Here is an 18,810-nt window from a genome sequence, read left to right on the forward strand (position 1 = left end):
TGTGATGATCGGGAATAAAAAAAACATTAGGTACCAAATCAGCGCTGTGAAGTGGATAAACCATTAATTCAAACTTTTGAGTGCTCAAAGAATCTCTTGTGTGAGCCGATACGTAGGAGCTCGCACTGTTTGTTCCCACGGCAGTTGGTACATTACCGGAACGACCCGGATTTATATCCGCCAAAAGACTGTCACTCCAGCAGCCTTCCCCGCACATGTATGGGGAATGTTTATGGCTACTATAACAAGAACAAAAAGTTCCCTTTGTTTTGGTAAAGGATGACTCGTTTTTGGCGATTGATTTACCTCCTGATTCTCCGAAAACTTCTGGCAAACAAATCGTTGTGTACCATTTAAAATCCGGGATCAAATTTTGTAGTAATTTCACATGAGACCCTATCCTGCGCTTTCATGGGACTTTGGAGGGTATTTTTTATATTTTTAGAGAAGCCTGATATTTCAAAATATTTTTGGACCTATGTTTAGCGCCCTACCGTATAAAAGCATGAGCCACACAAATACCTGCTTGACCTCCAGTGAATATTTTCCCTAAATCCGCTTGATAGTCAATGTGTTAAAACGTTTTCGACTACAAAAACCCGAATAGTGATCCGAATCTAGAAGATTGTACCAGTATAATTCCCTTAGAGCTTCTTCCTATTCTTTTGATAGCGTAGATGGTACCGGCTTGCCTACATACATCACAGAAAAGCTCTGCACCGATAAAGTGAATTGATGATGCTTTCTTTGCCAATTCATCAATCTCATTTCCTTCAATACCCACGTGACATTAGACCCAGAGAATCAATGTTAGGCTGAAAAAGCCAAGTGTGTTGAACTCGCTAAGATACTTCATCTTAAGTTTAAAGATTGTCTGATGGAATCTGAGGGTCTGAATAGCTGTCCGACAAAATTGCAACGTCAGGTGCATATTTTTCTATTGTGCATATTTCTGTGAGAAACTCGTTTTCCCATAGTTTCAAAGTATCTTAGTTTTAATCTAATTCCTCCAACTTCTACCTTCTTTCACCTTCTAACTCCAACCTCTGTTACTTCTTCATTTCCTGACCCATTTGTGTACGATAAAGTATTATAACTAGTAGGAAACCTGTTCTGCTACCACCAGCTTGTTCCGCCTCGAATATGATACTTTCACAGCCGGAATGTTTCGGACTACAAGTCGCAGCCAACGAAGCCGCTGGAACTTTTTTTCGCTGCACTATGCCTATGCCGCGGCCGCCGTAGCCGAATGGGTTAGTGCGTAACTACCATTCGCAATTCACAGAGAGAACGCCGGTTCGAGTCTCGGTGAAACACCAAAATTAAGAAAAACATTTTTCAAATAGCGGTCGCCCCTCGGCAGGCAATGGCAAGCCTCCGAGTGTATCTCTGCCATGAAAAAGCTCCTCATAAAAATATCTGCCGTTCGGAGTCGACTTAAGACTGTAGGTCCCTCCATTTGTGGAACAACATCAAGACGCAGGAGCTGGGTCAAACACTCAAAAAGGGTGTACGCGCCAATTATATAAGTATATATGTATATATACCTATATATGCCTATGCCGCCATAAAAGTCATACAACTCATGTTCCATCACCTACTATACTCGCCGTCGCCAACGTGCAAAGGCCCATAAATGTTTCGCAGAATCTTTTTCTCAAACATCCCAAGGGACGACTCAAATGCCTGCTTTACTACTCAAATGCCTACTTAGTCCAACGCAGCACTTGTTGGCAAGAAATATTCTACGTTGGATTTCAAGGCTGGCATTCTTTTCGGTGTTAATGCTAGTTCCTAGATAAACGAAGTGTCTTACAACCTCGAAATCATAACTCTAAACAGGGTCGTGAGTGCCGATACGCGAGTGCGCCGACTGTTTGTTTGATGACAAGAGATACTTCGTTTTGTCAGAACGACAGAACGAGACAGAACTAACAGCGTGTATATGATGAAGACACCCGAACAATAGCTGATTTACGGTGGTGTTAGCCGCTACGTATTACTGTTGAAATTCATCAGGTTTTAAGTATCAATGTCTGCTATATCAGCAGGCGTAGCAAGGAGATGAAACCGAAGATACTTAAATCTTAGCCCTGCGAAAGCAGGACAGTTAAGGAAAAAAGCTCAAATGATTCCACCTCATCTTCCGCACAACTGACGCAAAAAGGGCTCACAGCGTGTATGCCACGCGGCCAATGTCCCGTAAAGGTACCCACGAACTTTGAGAGCTCAGATTTTGTTAACCTCAGAAGATCTCTCTAGCGCCTCCGATCCACTCGTGGCCAGATTTCGCGTCGTTACAAGTTTGTGTACTTGCCCAGCGTGCGCTGAGTTGACACTAAGCACACCTCCACAGGAGCAGACCGTAAATAGGCAACGGGATTCCGATCCTCTCGTTTCGTGGATTAACTACTTCACAGGTCTCCTATCTACCCAGCTCATCTGCCTCGCCGCTTGGCTGTCGGAGTAGTATTATTACACAAGTGAGCAGCCAATCAGATTTTCTTTAATTGAAATGGTGTTTTTTTCGTGTTTCTTTAAAAGCGTGTAAAATGGAAACGAAAAAAGATTTTTGTTTTTGATTTCAGAGGTTTATTTTTTGATTCATTGTTAAAAAAAATAAAAATTTTTGTTTAGCCATACGAGGTTCGTTCAAAAAGTTGTCAGCCTTAAAAAGTTGCCACTGGCGATACAGAGTCCGGGACTAACAGGACAAACACCATTTCAATTGAGGCGAGGGGCTTAAATGCGGCTACCTCTGTTTGGAATACACTGCTGTGGTCTGGTAACCTGAACTTGCGTCTGATGAGGAGCTCTTTACAGAATACTCCTTCGCCAATCCTTCCCCTGTTCGTTTCTGCTCACTCTGATTTCAGTTTTCTTCTCTGTTTTTTCCTCTGTATGGTATCGCAATGGACGAATTGAATAATCAGCCATTTACCCTACCCTAAACTATAGGAACGCTGAAAGCCGCCTTAAATTTAGAATTTAAAAATTAAAAATTAAAAGAAAATGTATCTCGTTTTTTTTATTTTTGAACTAAGCAATTTTTAATAGTAAAGTAAAGTTGTTAAACAATTGAACCAATTTAGAAGGTACAATAAAATTTTGTTTTTTTTTGGAGTCAACCTAATGGGTCACGCAAGTGTTTGAAGAAAATTTAAATCAAATTAATATTTCTGTATTGTTTTTTTTTTCTGATTTTCCTGAAGGCTGTTGGACGGTATTTTCGGTGTCTGATGATCGTGGCGTTGACCGCTAAATACACTTGGTAGAAAAATAATAGTCAGCGTTTTGCGCACAAGTACTCGTAGATTTCACGCTGACAGTAACACTTTAGCAGACAAATGGAGTACGCGAAGAAATCAGAGTAACAAAAAAAAAACAAAAAAAAGGAAAAAAATAGGACACGAGCGCGGCATTTTTTTTTTCATTTTTTTGGTTATGAAGGCCTTTTAATTTTAATTTCCAATATGAAGAAAAAAATTAAGAGACGAGAAGAATGCGCATAAGGTTAATAGACAAAAAGCGTAATTCAAATAAAAAATAGAAAAGACATTAAAGCTCAACTTTTTCTATAATTTTCTATAAGTAGGTGATCCACCGCTTACAATTCATTACCTATTCCATGGTAGCTTTCAAATGTCTGTCAAGTTTTTTCATTTTTGATTGATCACGCATAAAAAATACGCCACAATCATTTGGTAATAAAGAAGCAAAAGAAGGTAGAAAAAATGGAAAAAATTAAATCGAGATAAATTGAAATTTAATTTGAAAGTAGCGTTCGAGACTCTTTTAACTACCCACGATTGTTCGTAAGTAATCAGAGGTGAACGCTGATCATTGCTGTGAATATATTAAATCAAATTAAAAAAAATTTAAATCAAAACATTTAGAGCGCACCCATACATGCAAGCTCACCGAGACATGGACAATACTTTTATTATTTTGCTTAAAAGGTAATAATTTTTGTATGATCCACTAACGACCGCACATTGGCGATTTTTATAGAGGACCTGGTTGAAGACTTAGCAGCAGCATACACACATACATACATGTAAAATACATGCATATGTGTGTTTAGTTGCTTTCAAAGCTCGTACTTTGCTGGTTGCCTGTAGAGTACAAAAGCAACTCAATCGTCTCATTTAAAAAAAGAAAAAAGTTTCAATTTCATATCAATTGAATTTAATTGAGTGCGTACAGTGACTCCGAATCTTTGTCAGTCAAAGAACACACACACGCATACATGCATGTGTACACACACAATACAATACGTGAATGCCTTTGGGTGTGCACCCAACAAACCTTTTTATTTCGATATCGACTTGAGATGTATTTGATGTGAAGTGGACTTTTCTAATCACCAAAGAGCAACTAAACGAAGCGGATTGTAGTGTTTTCAACTTAGAGGGCAATTTTTTTGCTTGAAGATTTTCTTAGTTATCAAGCTGAGAAAATAGTAATTCTCCACTTGACCTCAAAGGGATTTCTCCCATCGGCAGGTTAGGTTAGCTTAGGATAAATGGCTGCCCTAGCGAGTAGACTACTTGGAACAAAATTCGTTCGTTGTAATACCATACAGGGGAAGGGGGAAAAGGAGAGGGAACGGAACCAGACAGGTGAAAAAAGGAAGAAGGGGCTTTGGATTAGAGGATGACGGCCAACGGTGGCGATTTACGTTCATACTAACCGCTTCAAGCTGCTGATGAATTTCACCAGGTGTATGATATTTAAACTCGCAATATCCGCAGGCGCAGCGAAAAAGTGAGAGCCCAGATATCTAAACTTTTACCCGACGAAAGCAGAACATCCGAGAAGAAGGTTCCGAAATGATTCCGCCTCGTCCTCTAGACAACTTCTGCAGAACGGACTTGAAGCAATTCCAAGTCTCACCACACGGACACCTAACGGACAATATCCGATACGGACACCTACCAAATTCGAGAGCTGTGGCTTTGTTAGCATTAAAAGTTCCCTCGAGCGCCTCCGAACTACCCGTGACCAGAAGGATCTCGCGACTTTGGACGTTTGCGCACTAGCCCAGCGCTCGCTGAGTTGATGCGAGGCCAATCTTTCCAGGAGAAATCACAGGTTCTCAAGGGAATCCCGATCATCTCATTTTCCGACGAAACCGTCTCCAGAGTCTCCTGTCTAGCCAGTTCATCAGCCTAGCAGTTTTCCAAAGTTAAAAACGTCTTCCCAAATGAGCTTAATATCGAAGAATTCGGATGCAATCGAGGGAGAAGTCAGGCATTGCCCGATTAATTTCAAACGCACAAACAACCCAAGACCCTAATTACCGTTTGGCTGTCGAAGCAGATATTTACATCTTCTAAAGTAATTACAGAAGTAAGCAATCAATCCTCTGCTTCCTTAATTGCGGCTACTTCTGCTTGGAAAATACTACAGTAGTCCAGAAACCTAAATTAGAACTTGATGGGCGGCGCCTCGCAGAATGCTCCCGCACCAACTGTTTTACTTAATATTTGCGATTGCAATAATGTCACTGACGAATCGACCGTTACTAATGTCAGCCTTGAAACCCAACACAAAATCTCTGCTGAGCCATTAAGTGCTACTTTGGACTAAGTAGGCAATTGAATAGTAGAGGACTTAACTCTACTCGACGGACAAAACTAATACTTTATAGGGCACTCATCATGCCCGTCCTATTGCCATATGGCGTAGCAGCTTGGACGTTGACAACATCCGATAAGATGTCTCTTTCGTCCAATTTCGACCCATCCGTAAACATATTTGCCATGCCCTGCCTCCAAATGTTGCACACCGTCCACTCCTCCCAAATGAAATATTTTAAGATCAGCAGGAAACAGGTCGCATTCCGGCCGAAATTCTCAAAAAAGCTACATACCTCCTCACCCTATAATTGCATTACTCATTCGTGCAACAGACAGCAACAGAAGCCTCTTCTAAGCTCCAAATCGGCATAAATAAAATCTTCAAATAGCTCCGGAGCTGGCGCTTGAAAGTGAACAAAACTAATTCTCCACATGCAGCCTTTAACCCACAAACTTTACCACCTGCCCAAAAATCAACTTAAATCTTATCACAACCAAGTAAGGAAATGCAATTGCGGCTCAATTAGATAATTGCGGATCAGCTGTTAACCCACAGGGACCAGAGCCAATAATCGGAATCAGTTCTATAGGAATCATGAATTGGATCAGCGATTATGTTCGCCATTTACATAAAAAGCGATGGTCTAGTCCAGAAGGCTGCAGAACTGCAAAGTGTTTTGTGACAAGCCCGAACAGGAAACGGTCGAACTCTCTGCTACAACTTGGAAGGAAAGGCGTTCGGTTGATCGTCTTTAATATAATAAGACACAACCGATGGGGTCAGCATATGACCACCATTGGAATCATTGAGGACCCTATGTGCCTGTCTTGCTTAGAGGAGGTGGATAGCGCTGAGCCTTTTCTCTGTGAGTGTCCTAGAGAATGAATAAATTTGGTTCTCTCAAACTGGAGGATATTTTCAGATTTGCCAAAGAATCTGGAAAATTCTCACAAGATTTGCTATCTCTGTCTCTATTCTATACTATCTCCTTCTCTCTGCCACGTATCTTCTTGCCTCCTTGACTATCTATCCTTTCACTTTGCAGAGCCTTGAATACAATAGGATTTTCTACCTGAGTACCTGAGTAGTTACCATTCTCCCGGTGCTTCTTGACTCGCCTTTTCGACCAATCTTAACGTATGATTGTGAGGTATGCACTCTTAAGGTTGATGACTGCGTGCAGATAGCTAGCATGGAAATAAAAAATTTATGAAAGATCTTTGGTCCAATAAGATTGGATAATGGTACCTATAGAATTCGATTGAACTCTGAACTGAACGATCTAACTCAGAACGAGACTGTGCGTTGTTGCAGCGCAGCGCATATAATGGCTAGGTCATGTGATCCATATGCCTGCTGACTGTACTTTGAAGAAAGCCTTGACAGGAAAGCTAATGGGCGTGAAGGCCAAGGGCAGACCGAGGAACCGTTAGATAGACGCAGTGGAGTACGATCTTAAGAAGTTGGGAATACGTAACTACGAAACAACAGCTCAAGATAGACCGATTTGGAAGAGCATTTTGAAATTTTTACAAGACCTGCGAAGAATTTTTCGAAACATCTATTGGCTGTTAAGCCGTAAATACCCCCCTTCTCAATGGACAATTAGCTTATCCTTTACAAATCTGCGCTCAAACCAGTCTGAACTTATGGACTCCATCCAACTTGTGGCGCAGCATCAAATTCAAATTTGGAAATTCTGCAACGTTTACACTCCAAGTCTCTACGCACCCTGGTAAACGTTCGCTGGTACGTGACGAATATCCAAATTCATTGGGACTTAAAAATTCCTTCAATAAAAGAGGAAATAAAAAATGTGATCAGCAAATTCCGAGATCGTCGTCAATCATACCCAAATTAACTGTATTTTTTAAGTGGAAAAGGAAAACACCGATCGAACTTTTCGAGCTACCTATAAAATGTTAAATTTATTTACTTGAACGGAAATTTCATGGGTCGGAGGAAATATGCCTTTAATACTTAAATCAAAGGCACTTTTTAAACGAATTCAAAGTTTAGAAAAAAATTTCCTATGCATTAAAAGTATAGACAGAATGCAAAACAAACAAAACAACAGAACAAAAACTCTTTTATATAAAATAAAATTGCAAAGAAAACTTAAGTATTGTCGTAGAGTTGTTAAAGATTTAATCATATCAAATGATAAGAAATGCTGAAGCTCATCTTATCTTCAGCACTGAAGGTTAATCAAATGCTAAGCATATTTTCTCTTGTGTTTGCTGGGCATCTACGTAATTTTTATTTTTATTTATTTTTTTTTCTTTTGAGGTATGTACATATATGCTTGCGCGTGGTACGGCGTACAGAATTTTGTGTGCCTCTCTGTTCATTTGACACAATAATAAAATTTTACTAAGTAACCAAGTTGAAGAAAATGCTATTGTAGTTACTTACCCGTACACACATTTCAGAAAAAAAAAACACAAAAAATACAACATAATGAGGCTATCATCCGGATGAAATGAAGTAAAGTGCTCGCAGACCACAAATAAAAGGCAAGCAAACCCCGCAGGAAAAGCCTGAGCAAGTGTAACAAGTTTCTAATTTTCCTCCTCACCTACTGAAGAGGACTTTACTATTGCATGCTATATCACTATTGGGCTATAGCAGTGCATACCTCAGGTGGAAATCCGCTAGTAGCAAAATAGTGCCATAGATGCCACGAAAGATTTATACTATTCCGCTCAGAGTGAATTTTAGTTTGAGTTTCATTTACAAGCAACTTTTACCTTATGGTAGTGGGAGGTGTTTGGCCATTTGGAGGCAGGGCCTGGCGAATCTATTCACGGCTGGTTAAAATTTTGATGACAGGGTTGGCGAAGGAGTATTCTACAAGGAGCTCCCCATCAAACTCAAGTTCAGGTTACCGGACCACTGCATTGGCCAAGCAGAGGTAGCCGCAATTGAGGCCCTCGCCTAATTTGCAATGGTATTTGTCCTGTGAATCCCGGAATCCGTATCGCCAGCGACATACCTGTTTTTGGAAGAACATTGTTTTAAGGCTGACAACTTTTTGAACGAACCTCGCATGACCAAAAAAAAAATTTTATTTTTTAACAATGGATCAAAAAATAAAACAAAACACTGAAATCAAAAATTATTTTTTTCTTTTCCGTTATACACACTTTGAAAGAAACACTCAAAAAAACCGTTTTAAATGAGACGAGGACCCTTTGCACTCGGAGACCATTTTCACATTTCCTTCAAACAACTCGATAATGATATTATATATATATTTTATTATCAAAAATGTTGTTGTGGTTATTATCATCAAATGCGTTTTTAGTTAAAAATATAAAACATTAAAATATATAATTTTTTCATGAATTTATTGAGAAAATTTATAAAATTTCACATCTTATAGTTTTCTAGAGTCTGCATTTCGAATTACCGAAAAAAATGCTCATGCCAGCAGTGCTGGCATTCCGAGTTGCCGGAATAAAACTTCATGCCAGCAGTGTTGGCATTCCGAGTGCAAAGGGTTAAAGAAGCTGCTGATTGGCTGCGCATTTGTGTACTAACTGTCACGGAGATTGGGAAGAGTGGGAACGGGACGATGTAAGACAGGGAGAGTCTATCCATGTATACACAGATGGCTCAAAGCTCGAGGAAAGGGAGGGCGGAGGTGTACAGGGTGTACCTGAGATGTACATCTGGAGATCTCCTTCAGTTTTTGGCTCCCCGACTACTGTAGTGTCTTTCAGGCCGAACTGATGGCAATAATAAAAGCCGCGACACTGCTACAGTGTGATGCTATACCTGAAGATGATATCTACATTTGCACTGATGACCACACGGTGATAAAATCTCTCACAAAGCAGTCGACAACCTCTGAGGTAGCCACGAAATGCCATACATCTCTTAACGAGATGGCTGAGTAATTTCACTTAAAGGTAACCTTGGTCCCTGGCCATTGTGACATTGAGCGTAACTGGGGAGCCGATGAACTAGCGAGACTCGCCACCAATTTGACCCATGAGTACATAGACAATGACATAGGCATACCCTTGCAAACATGTAAGCTACATATCCTTGAAGAAATCGTAAGGAAAGCGAACGAAAGATGGCGTAATGAAGCCACCTGCAAAATCGCCCATCAACTGTGGCCGACTCTCAATGCTATACGCACAGAATCTTTGCTAAGCCAAAATAAGCAAAGTCTTGGCTCACTGGTTTCAGTCATAACGGGACATTGTCTAATAGGTAGGCACGCCCAAAGGATGGGTGCAAGCGCATGACTTCTGAAGAAGTTGTCTTGATGAGGAAGAGGATGAGACAATCTTACACCTTCTGTGCCTTTGTCCCGCTCTATCCAGACGGAGATTTGCTATTCTAGGCAGAACATTTTTTAACGAATTGGAAGATCTCAGTTCTGCAGAAATAGGAAGTATTCTAAAATTTTTGAAAAGCACATAAATTGGTTTTAGGAGAAATAGGGAAAGCTCCCCATGCGGCATCATAATGGGCTATGAGCCTGAGTGGGTCCCACAGACAACCGCTTCAACCTAACTTAACCTAACCTTGAATACCTGTGGTCTGCTTCTGGAGAGGTGAGCTTCACGTCAACTCTGCAAACGCTGGGTAGTACACAAACTTGTAAGATCGCGAAATCTGGCCTCGAGTGGATCGGAGGCACTAAAGACATCTCCTAAGATTAACGAAATATCAGCTCTCAAAGTTCGTGGGTGCCCTTACAGGACATTACCGCGACGTATACATGCTGTGAGACTCGGCATTACTACGACCCATTTCTACGTCAGTTGTACAGAAGTAGAGGTGGGATCATCTCTGCACTTTCTCCTTAAATATCCTACTTTATCAGGGCTAAGATTTAAGTATCTTGGCTATCATCTCCTTGCTACACCTGCTGATATATCAGGCATTGATATTAAAAACCTGATGAATTTCATCAGTAGTACGAAGCGGTTAATACCCCCTTAAATCAGTTGTCGTTCGAGTGTATTCACCAAATACAATAGGGCATCAACAACTGGAAGGGCTCCAAGTTCATTCCAAGTCTTATTCAAAGACCGCATTTCTACCTCCACTGAACGGCGCCAGGTGGTTTGCGGTCTGCCTACATTTCGTCCTATGTATTTCCCTACTGGGTAGATATACTTATGTAATTCTATACTACATATTCGAATATTATACTTAATTTGATAACACGTTTCTTTCTTCATTTTCGAAAATTAGATTTTGTGTAGCTTTATGTAGTTGGCAAATGAAATGATCTTTATGTCATAAAGCGAAAATAAATTCATTAAGGTGAGGTGGCGGCCAAGTAAAAAATTGCTGCTTCACAGAAAAGAACTCACGATTGGAGATCTAAAGAATTTGCTCTTTGGATCATTTTGGGAGAAAAATAATCATAACTATTCTCGTCGCATTTTAGCGTGCAATTACCTCGTTAATTAATTGACATGCAAATTGACAGGCCTTGGAATCAGTCGAGTCTTTGAGCAGATAATTTAAGTTGAATAGTTGTGTCAATATTCCCTGCAGCAGACTTAGTTGGGTTGAAGTCCCGGCCATAGGCTTTTGATGCTTCCCCACAAAAAAAAATTGCTTGATGGACTGTTTCAAAAGCAACACTCATATTTAGGTCCAATTGTTAACGAATCGAATTTCTTCAAACCGAGACCTCTTCAGCATCAACACAATGAAATTACGGCACTTGTGCCTAATTCTAAATTCCAAGCAGGTTAATTGGAGGAAAAAAGACTCCAGCAAAATAACCGCGATATAGACAAATAAGAGACACCGAAAATAGAAATAAGTTTAATTAAATTACTAGCTAATCAAAACGAATTAACAAATAAGAAAAAAATTACAACAAAATAAATTTTATACTCATGCGCTCACGAAGTCGAGACGTTAGTTGAATTTTTTAGTTATTCGCTGGCGGGATGTGGCCAGTTGCGTGTATATCGAAAACAGACAAACTCTGGTGAGGCAGTCAAGTGAGTGGACAGACAGATGTGTGGCGAGACATTCAAGGCATGTTTTGATTTTAATTGCTCCAAAAATCAAGGCAAACCGAAAAGCACGAAATCAGTGCCATAAAAGCGGCGGCAATATGTGAAAAAGTAACACTGGTCAAACCATTCACATCCCATACTTGGCCAGATCAATGACCACATTTGGGGCACAATGGTGTTGTCATGTGTCAAATGCAGGACAGCACCACTATTCATGGCAGGCGTCCATTGGAAGTCAGCGCAACGAAGTGATTAATAAGCGTGGCAATGGCATGTGGGAAATGTTGCCTTCGGTTGTTGATAAACGGCAACGATCAGTTGAGTAGTGAAAGACTATCTTCTAAGAGCGATGAGAGGAGTTAAATTTAAGTGTATGTGACCTGAATTTACAAGGTGCTCTGCAGGAATCATGAATTGGATCAGCGATTATGTATGCCATTTACATAGAGAGCGATGGTCTAGTCTAGAAGGCTGCAGAACTGCAAAGTGTTTTGTGACAAGCCCGAACAGAAAACTGTCGAACTTTCTTATCGAACTTAGTAAAAAAGACGGAATCATTGAGGACTTGACTTGCTTGTCTTGCTTAGAGGAGATGGATAGCATTGACATTCTGTGAGTGTCTTGCCTTTACTAGAGTATGGTTACTAAATTTGGGTTTCGATGTCAAGAGAATGAGTAAAATTGGTTCTCTCAAACTGGAGAATATTTGCAGATTTGCCGAAAAATCTAGAAAATTCTCACAGGATTCGCTATCTCTGACTCTATTCTATACTATTTCTTTGTCTCTGTCACTTTTCTCCTTTCTTTCTAGCCTATCCCTTCGCATTTTAACCTGAATGTTTAGTCTCCTAGTGTTTATGAGATACCATTCTTTTCAAATTTAATTTTCTATAAATTAGAAGCGCTACCAAAGTAACTTGATTTCATGCGCGCTGGAGTACATAACTATAAGGTGGCGCAAAATGAATCACCCTATCTGAAGACTTATAATTTCTGCGTCGGATGTCAGTCACTTGTGAACTCGACAGCTGCAGTATACAAACAGACAAGCAGTGGAGCGCGACAAATGGTGACGTTATTTGGGATTAACGACTTAATTCGGAATTGTGTCAGGTATTAAATGCAACTAATGCGGATTGACCCTGTTCTAAATCTGATAGGAAAACACGTGACCGGCGCTTCAGCGCTTAGACTTAAGAGTATGGCACTAGGGAAAGGCCGGCGGTTTGGCCACACCTCTCTCTCTCGCAAACACTCTTTTGACTCTCTTACGGAACTACCCAGTGTTGAGATAAAACCTATTCTACGCTTCAAAGAAGAGTGAAGGCGCTCCTTCAAGGTCAGCCTTATTTGGGATCCGGCAAAGATATATTGAGGGAAATTTTAAAGCTGATGAGCTAGCCAGAAAAGGTACTGCTCTTCAACTGCTCAGTGATAAAAGTACCATTGGAATACCTTTGGCCACGAGTAAACTAATAATAAAAAACAACATTATCGAAGAGGCCAATAGGTCATGGAGAGATGAAGATACTTGCGTAACAGCTAGGCTCAAATAAACAAGAAAAGAACAAAGGAATTGCTTAGTCTCTCAAGAGACAATATCTCGAAGGTCGTGGCTTGTTTAACCGGTCACTGGCTATTTGGCAGGCATTCCTTATGACTAGGAGTTTTCTCCCATGAATATTGCAGAAGTTGCAGAGATGAGGAAGAAGAAGAAACAGTGGAGCACTACCTTTGCAATTGTTCACCCCTAGCTAAAATCAGAGCAGGTTGTCTAGGTAAATACTTTTTTAGTTCTCTTACAGAGTTGTCTGGCGTGGGGTTGGGATCAATACTTCGCTTCATAAGAGCCACAAAATGGTTCCACGAAGGAAAGTAAATGGGGTTTCCGTGCAGCACAGCGGTATCACAACGGACCTGTAAGGTCTAAGTGAGTTGGTCGTGCAGACCGACTACCACCATAACCTAACCTAACCTAAGGGCATAAATTAAATAGGAATCGGCCAATGATATACAGGTATGTATTTCCTTCTGAGCCACAGCCTTTAGTCACCGCGACAAGAATACAATTGCTAATGGAATATTCTTCATCTGGCAGGGATATTGAAATAGATCAAATTATTGTGGACAATATAAAATCTTGTTGTGCTAAGCTCGTTATTTTGCATTTTAATTGCTTTATTTTCTTTCAATTTATTACGAGGTAGTTCAACTTTTTTTCATTTTTGTGATTTTTTGCACCAACAACTTAATCAGCTGTTTGTAAAATTTGCAAATTGTTACTGGTTTTGCGTTCATGTATTTTTTTATTTTTTATATTTTTCTCTTTGAGAGCGAATTCACGGAAATTAAGAGGTTATATTTATATAGTTGGAAGGCCGAAAAAAAGCGTTTTCGAGGGTTTTTTCTGAGGAAACTTTTAAATTTCTTGATCTAAAAATGTGTACACATTTTTTTTGTCTTGCAAGCGGTCGGCTAACCACTACCCTGCCAGAAATGAAATAGATCAACGAAACCAACGCAAAACAAGTCTTGTCGAGGCCCTATGCTGCCGAGAGGAGTGAGCAAGGAAAAAAATCTGTATTTTAAGACTTAGTAAAAATATTTATTTTAAAATGAGCCACAGCTGATCTCCGGCAGCTCCTCTCAAAAAATATGTTTGCGGTGGCCACTATATCTCTGAACTGGATCCTCTGAAATTAAAAAACCAAACAGATTTCGTTAAAGTAATATTAAATCTAGTAATTAATCGAAGAAATAAGCAAAATAAATTTTTTAACAAAATGGCGGCTTCTAAAAAAAATCGATTGTTGACCAAAATTTCGGCCTTAAATTGTTTATAAAAAAAACTATTTATCGGTGAGAAAAAATTTTCGATTAGTTACTAAAAAAATACCTTTAAGAAGCTCGTATTAAAATTTCAGACTAATTGGTTTAGCCGTTTTCGAGTAATGTTGGTCACCCACTTTCAAAAAAACACTTTGAGAAAAACGCGCTGCCGCTCCAGGTTTGTACTTTCAAGCACTCTGAAACGCCTTTTCCAATTTGCGTGTAACTTCGAAAATATTCACCGGAACGATATTAAATTTTCTGCGTGTGTTCTTAAATAAATGTACATTAAGAAAAAAGAAATAGGATAAAATCGATTTTTCAAAATTCTAACTGTTTATAACTGCTTAAGTTATTGGCAAGTTACTGGATCATTTTTACATGAACAAAACAGACCTACTTTGTAATACAAGTAATTGTCATAACGGTTTTCAATCACCCATTGACGCACTTGTAATTTTCTTTGCATATTTTTAGGCCATTGCTTGCTACACGCCCAAGTTTTTGTGGGACAAATTCGAAGGCGGACTCATGCGCATGATCGTAATGGGCTTAAATCTGACGATTTGTACGCGCCAGGAGAAGGAAGCCAAACGTGACGCATTGCTGGACTATTTAATCAAGCACGTTAAGGTAATTTGAATGCAATTTTCCAACAGTTTACAACATTTGCTAAATGTTTGTGTTTTTTATTTTTTGTATTTACTCCCACCTCTAGCGTCACAAGCTATACGCTATCCGCTACTGGGCCTGCGAGGCACTGTGCTTCATCAATATCATCATTCAAATGTATTTGATGAATCGTTTCTTCGATGGCGAATTCATGTCGTACGGCACTCGCATCATGCAGCTATCCGATGTGCCACAGGAACAGCGCGTCGATCCCATGGTTTACATATTCCCACGTGTCACCAAGTGTATCTTCCATAAATATGGTGCTTCCGGCTCGCTGCAAAAGCACGATTCACTCTGCATACTGCCACTGAATATTGTTAATGAAAAGACTTATGTATTCATTTGGTTCTGGTATATGATTCTGCTGGGGCTGCTTATTGGCCTAATGATATTCCGGTGAGTGCGAATATTTTTTTATTATTTTTATTTTATATTTTTTATTATTATTATTTTTTATATATTTTTTTATCTTTTATTTTTATATTATTTTTATTTTTTATTATTTTTATTTTATATTTTTATATTATTTTAACTTAATTTTTTTTTTAATATTTTTTTATATTTTTCTATTTTTTATTTTATTTTATATTATTTTATTATTTTTATTTTATATTTTTTATTATTTTTATTTAATATTTTTTATTTTATATTTTTTATTATTTTTATTTTACCTTTTTTTATTATTATTATTTAATAATTTTTTATTATTTTTATTTTCTATTTTTTACTATTCTTATTTTATATTTTTTATTTTCTTTATTTAATTTTTTTCTTTATTATTTTTATATTATTTTTATTTTATATTTTTTATTATTTTTATTTTATATTTTTTTATATTTTTATATTATTTTAACTTAATTTTTTTTTAATATTTTTCTATTTTTTATTTTATTTTATATTATTTTATTATTTTTATTTTATATTTTTTATTATTTTTATTTAATATTTTTTATTTTATATTTTTTATTATTTTTATTACATATTTTTTTATTTTATATTTTTTATTATTTTTATTTTACCTTTTTTCATTATTATTGTTTAATAATTTTTTATTATTTTTATTTTCTATTTTTTATTATTCCTATTTTATATTTTTTATTTTCTTTATTTAATTTTTTTTTATTATTTTTATTTTATATTTTTTTTTATTATTATTTTTTATATATTTTTTTATCTTTTATTTTTATATTATTTTTATTTTATATTTTTTATTATTTTTATTTTATATTTTTTTATTTTTTTATTTTATATTTTTATATTATTTTAACTTAATTTTTTTTTTAAATATTTTTTTATATTTTTCTATTTTTTATTTTATTTTATATTATTTTATTATTTTTATTTTATATTTTTTATTATTTTTATTTAATATTTTTTATTTTATATTTTTTATTATTTTTATTACATATTTTTTTATTTTATATTTTTTATTATTTTTATTACATATTTTTTTATTATTTTTATTTTACCTTTTTTTATTATTATTATTTATTGTAATAATTTTTTATTATTTTTATTTTATATTTTTATATTATTTTAACTTAATTTTTTTTTTTAATATTTTTTTATATTTTTCTATTTTTTATTTTATTTTATATTATTTTATTATTTTTATTTTATATTTTTTATTATTTTTATTTAATATTTTTTATTTAATATTTTTTATTTTATATTTTTTATTATTTTTATTACATATTTTTTTATTTTATATTTTTTATTATTTTTATTACATATTTTTTTACTTTTATTTTATATTTTTTTATTATTTTTGTTTTATCTTTTTTTATTATTTTTATTTTATATTTTTTATTATTCTTATTTTATATTTTTTATTTTTTTAATTTAATTTTTTGTTTTATTATTTTTATTTTATATTTTTTATTATTTTTATTTAATATTTTTAATTTTTTTTTTTTATTTTTTTTTTTTTTTATTATTTTTATTTTATATTTTTTATTACTTTTATTTTATATTTTTTTATTATTTTTATTTTATATTTTTTATTACTTTTATTTTATATATTTTTATTTTATATTTTTTTATTGTTTTTATTTTATATTTTTTTATTATTTTTTTTTAAATATTTTTTTATTATTTTTATTTTATATTTCTTATTATTTTTATTTTTAAATTTTTTATTATTTTAATTTTATATTTTTTATTTTATATTTTTGTATTATTTTTATTTTATATTTTTGTATTATTTTTATTTTATATTTTTTTATTGTTTTTATTTTATATTTTTTTATTATTTTTTTTTAATTTTTTTGTTTAATATTTTTTTATTATTTTTATTTTATGTAATTTTACTATTTTTATTTTATAATTTTTATTATTTCTATTTTATATATTTGCATTATTTTTATTTTACATTTTTTACTATTTTTATTTTATATTTTGTTACTATTTTTATTTAAAATTTTTACAATTATTTAACATGCACATATTATTTTTCTTCAGCGCCTGCATCATCTTCTTGCCCAAATTCCGACCTCGCCTACTCAATGCTCGCAATCGTATGGTACCTATGGAGATCTGCCGATCGCTCTCACGCAAACTGGACATCGGCGATTGGTGGCTCATCTACATGCTGGGTCGCAATTTGGATCCCGCCATCTACAAGGACGTGATGAGTGAATTTGCCAAGCAGGTCGAACCTTCGAAACATGATCGCACCAAATAAGGTGTGAGTTCAAGGAATTTGCGAGCAGTCAGGAGGAGGAGTAGTAGTGTTAATTAAGCGACTCTGTCAAAGTGGAAAAATCTGCCTGAACCCCAATACGGAATATATTGATGGTCTAGTTTTTTTTTCAAATACATACATACATACGTATATAGAGATGTGTATTGCAATGGCAATGAAGGATGATAGATTTCTTTTGATTAGATTGATAAACATCTTTTCACCATAAATGGCACCCAATGAACCCAAAAAAAAAATGACAATCTGATGTAGTTCTGTGATTAAGATATTTTCTACAATTCTAATTAGTAATTTATAAAGAAAAATGAATTTTATGAAAACCATGAAAGCAGTAAAACCGTTAAAAACCCAATGATCACAACTCGCATCATTAACAAAAACAAAAACTATGAACTTTATGTACAAGTGTGAAAAACAAAAAGCATTGCAAATTAGCTTATGACCTGATATATAAAACAGTATATGTATGTATGTATATCGTACATAAATAAAACATATATATGTAATTACTTGTAAGATTTGAAATTTAGTGCATCTTTACTTTATTCAAATGTTCGCTTTTGAGTCTTTAAATTTTTATATACTTATAATATAAAAGTTGGCGTAAATACGAGTATGTTTTACATAACATTAAGTGTAGTTAAGTAATAAAAGAAAGAATTTACATATTTTTTTAAAAATATGCAATAAATATTATTTTAAGAAAAATCGGTGAATTTGATAATCAAATTGGATTTTATAAGCCTGTATACTAAAATGCATAAACGATATTTTTGTAGACTCTGCTAAACGTGTGTTTTATTTGAATTTGAGCAAAAGGATAAGTCAAAAAAAATATATCTGCTGCATATACCCGTACACTGGTGGAAAAAATAATAGCAATAAAAGCGATTTGTAGCTCTTTTTTCCCCTTGTTCACTCTTCTCGGGAGCATAGGGCCTCGACAAGACATCGTACACGGTTCTGTACTGTTGTTTTTGCACCGTCCCCTGAGATGTCGGCATCTGCTAGTTCGCG

At 35.5% G+C, this 18,810-nt stretch overlaps 1 protein-coding gene across 4 annotated transcripts in view; it reads left to right on the plus strand.

The window, feature by feature from the left end:
* Positions 1-18,583, plus strand: part of LOC128857074 (innexin inx1) — a 66,789-nt gene extending 48,206 nt beyond the window's left edge. For all 4 annotated transcript variants that reach the window (XM_054092639.1, XM_054092638.1, XM_054092640.1 and 1 more), the window contains exons 4-6: positions 14,892-15,047; positions 15,133-15,485; positions 17,550-18,583. In XM_054092639.1, the coding sequence (XP_053948614.1) occupies positions 14,892-15,047; positions 15,133-15,485; positions 17,550-17,772 (732 nt within the window). In that variant the 3' untranslated portion in view covers positions 17,773-18,583. The remainder of the gene's footprint in view (positions 1-14,891; positions 15,048-15,132; positions 15,486-17,549) is intronic.
* The last annotated feature ends 227 nt before the right edge of the window (positions 18,584-18,810 follow it).

The sequence above is a fragment of the Anastrepha ludens genome, chromosome 3 (assembly GCF_028408465.1).
Source record: "Anastrepha ludens isolate Willacy chromosome 3, idAnaLude1.1, whole genome shotgun sequence".
NCBI classification, from domain to species: Eukaryota; Metazoa; Arthropoda; class Insecta; order Diptera; family Tephritidae; genus Anastrepha; species Anastrepha ludens.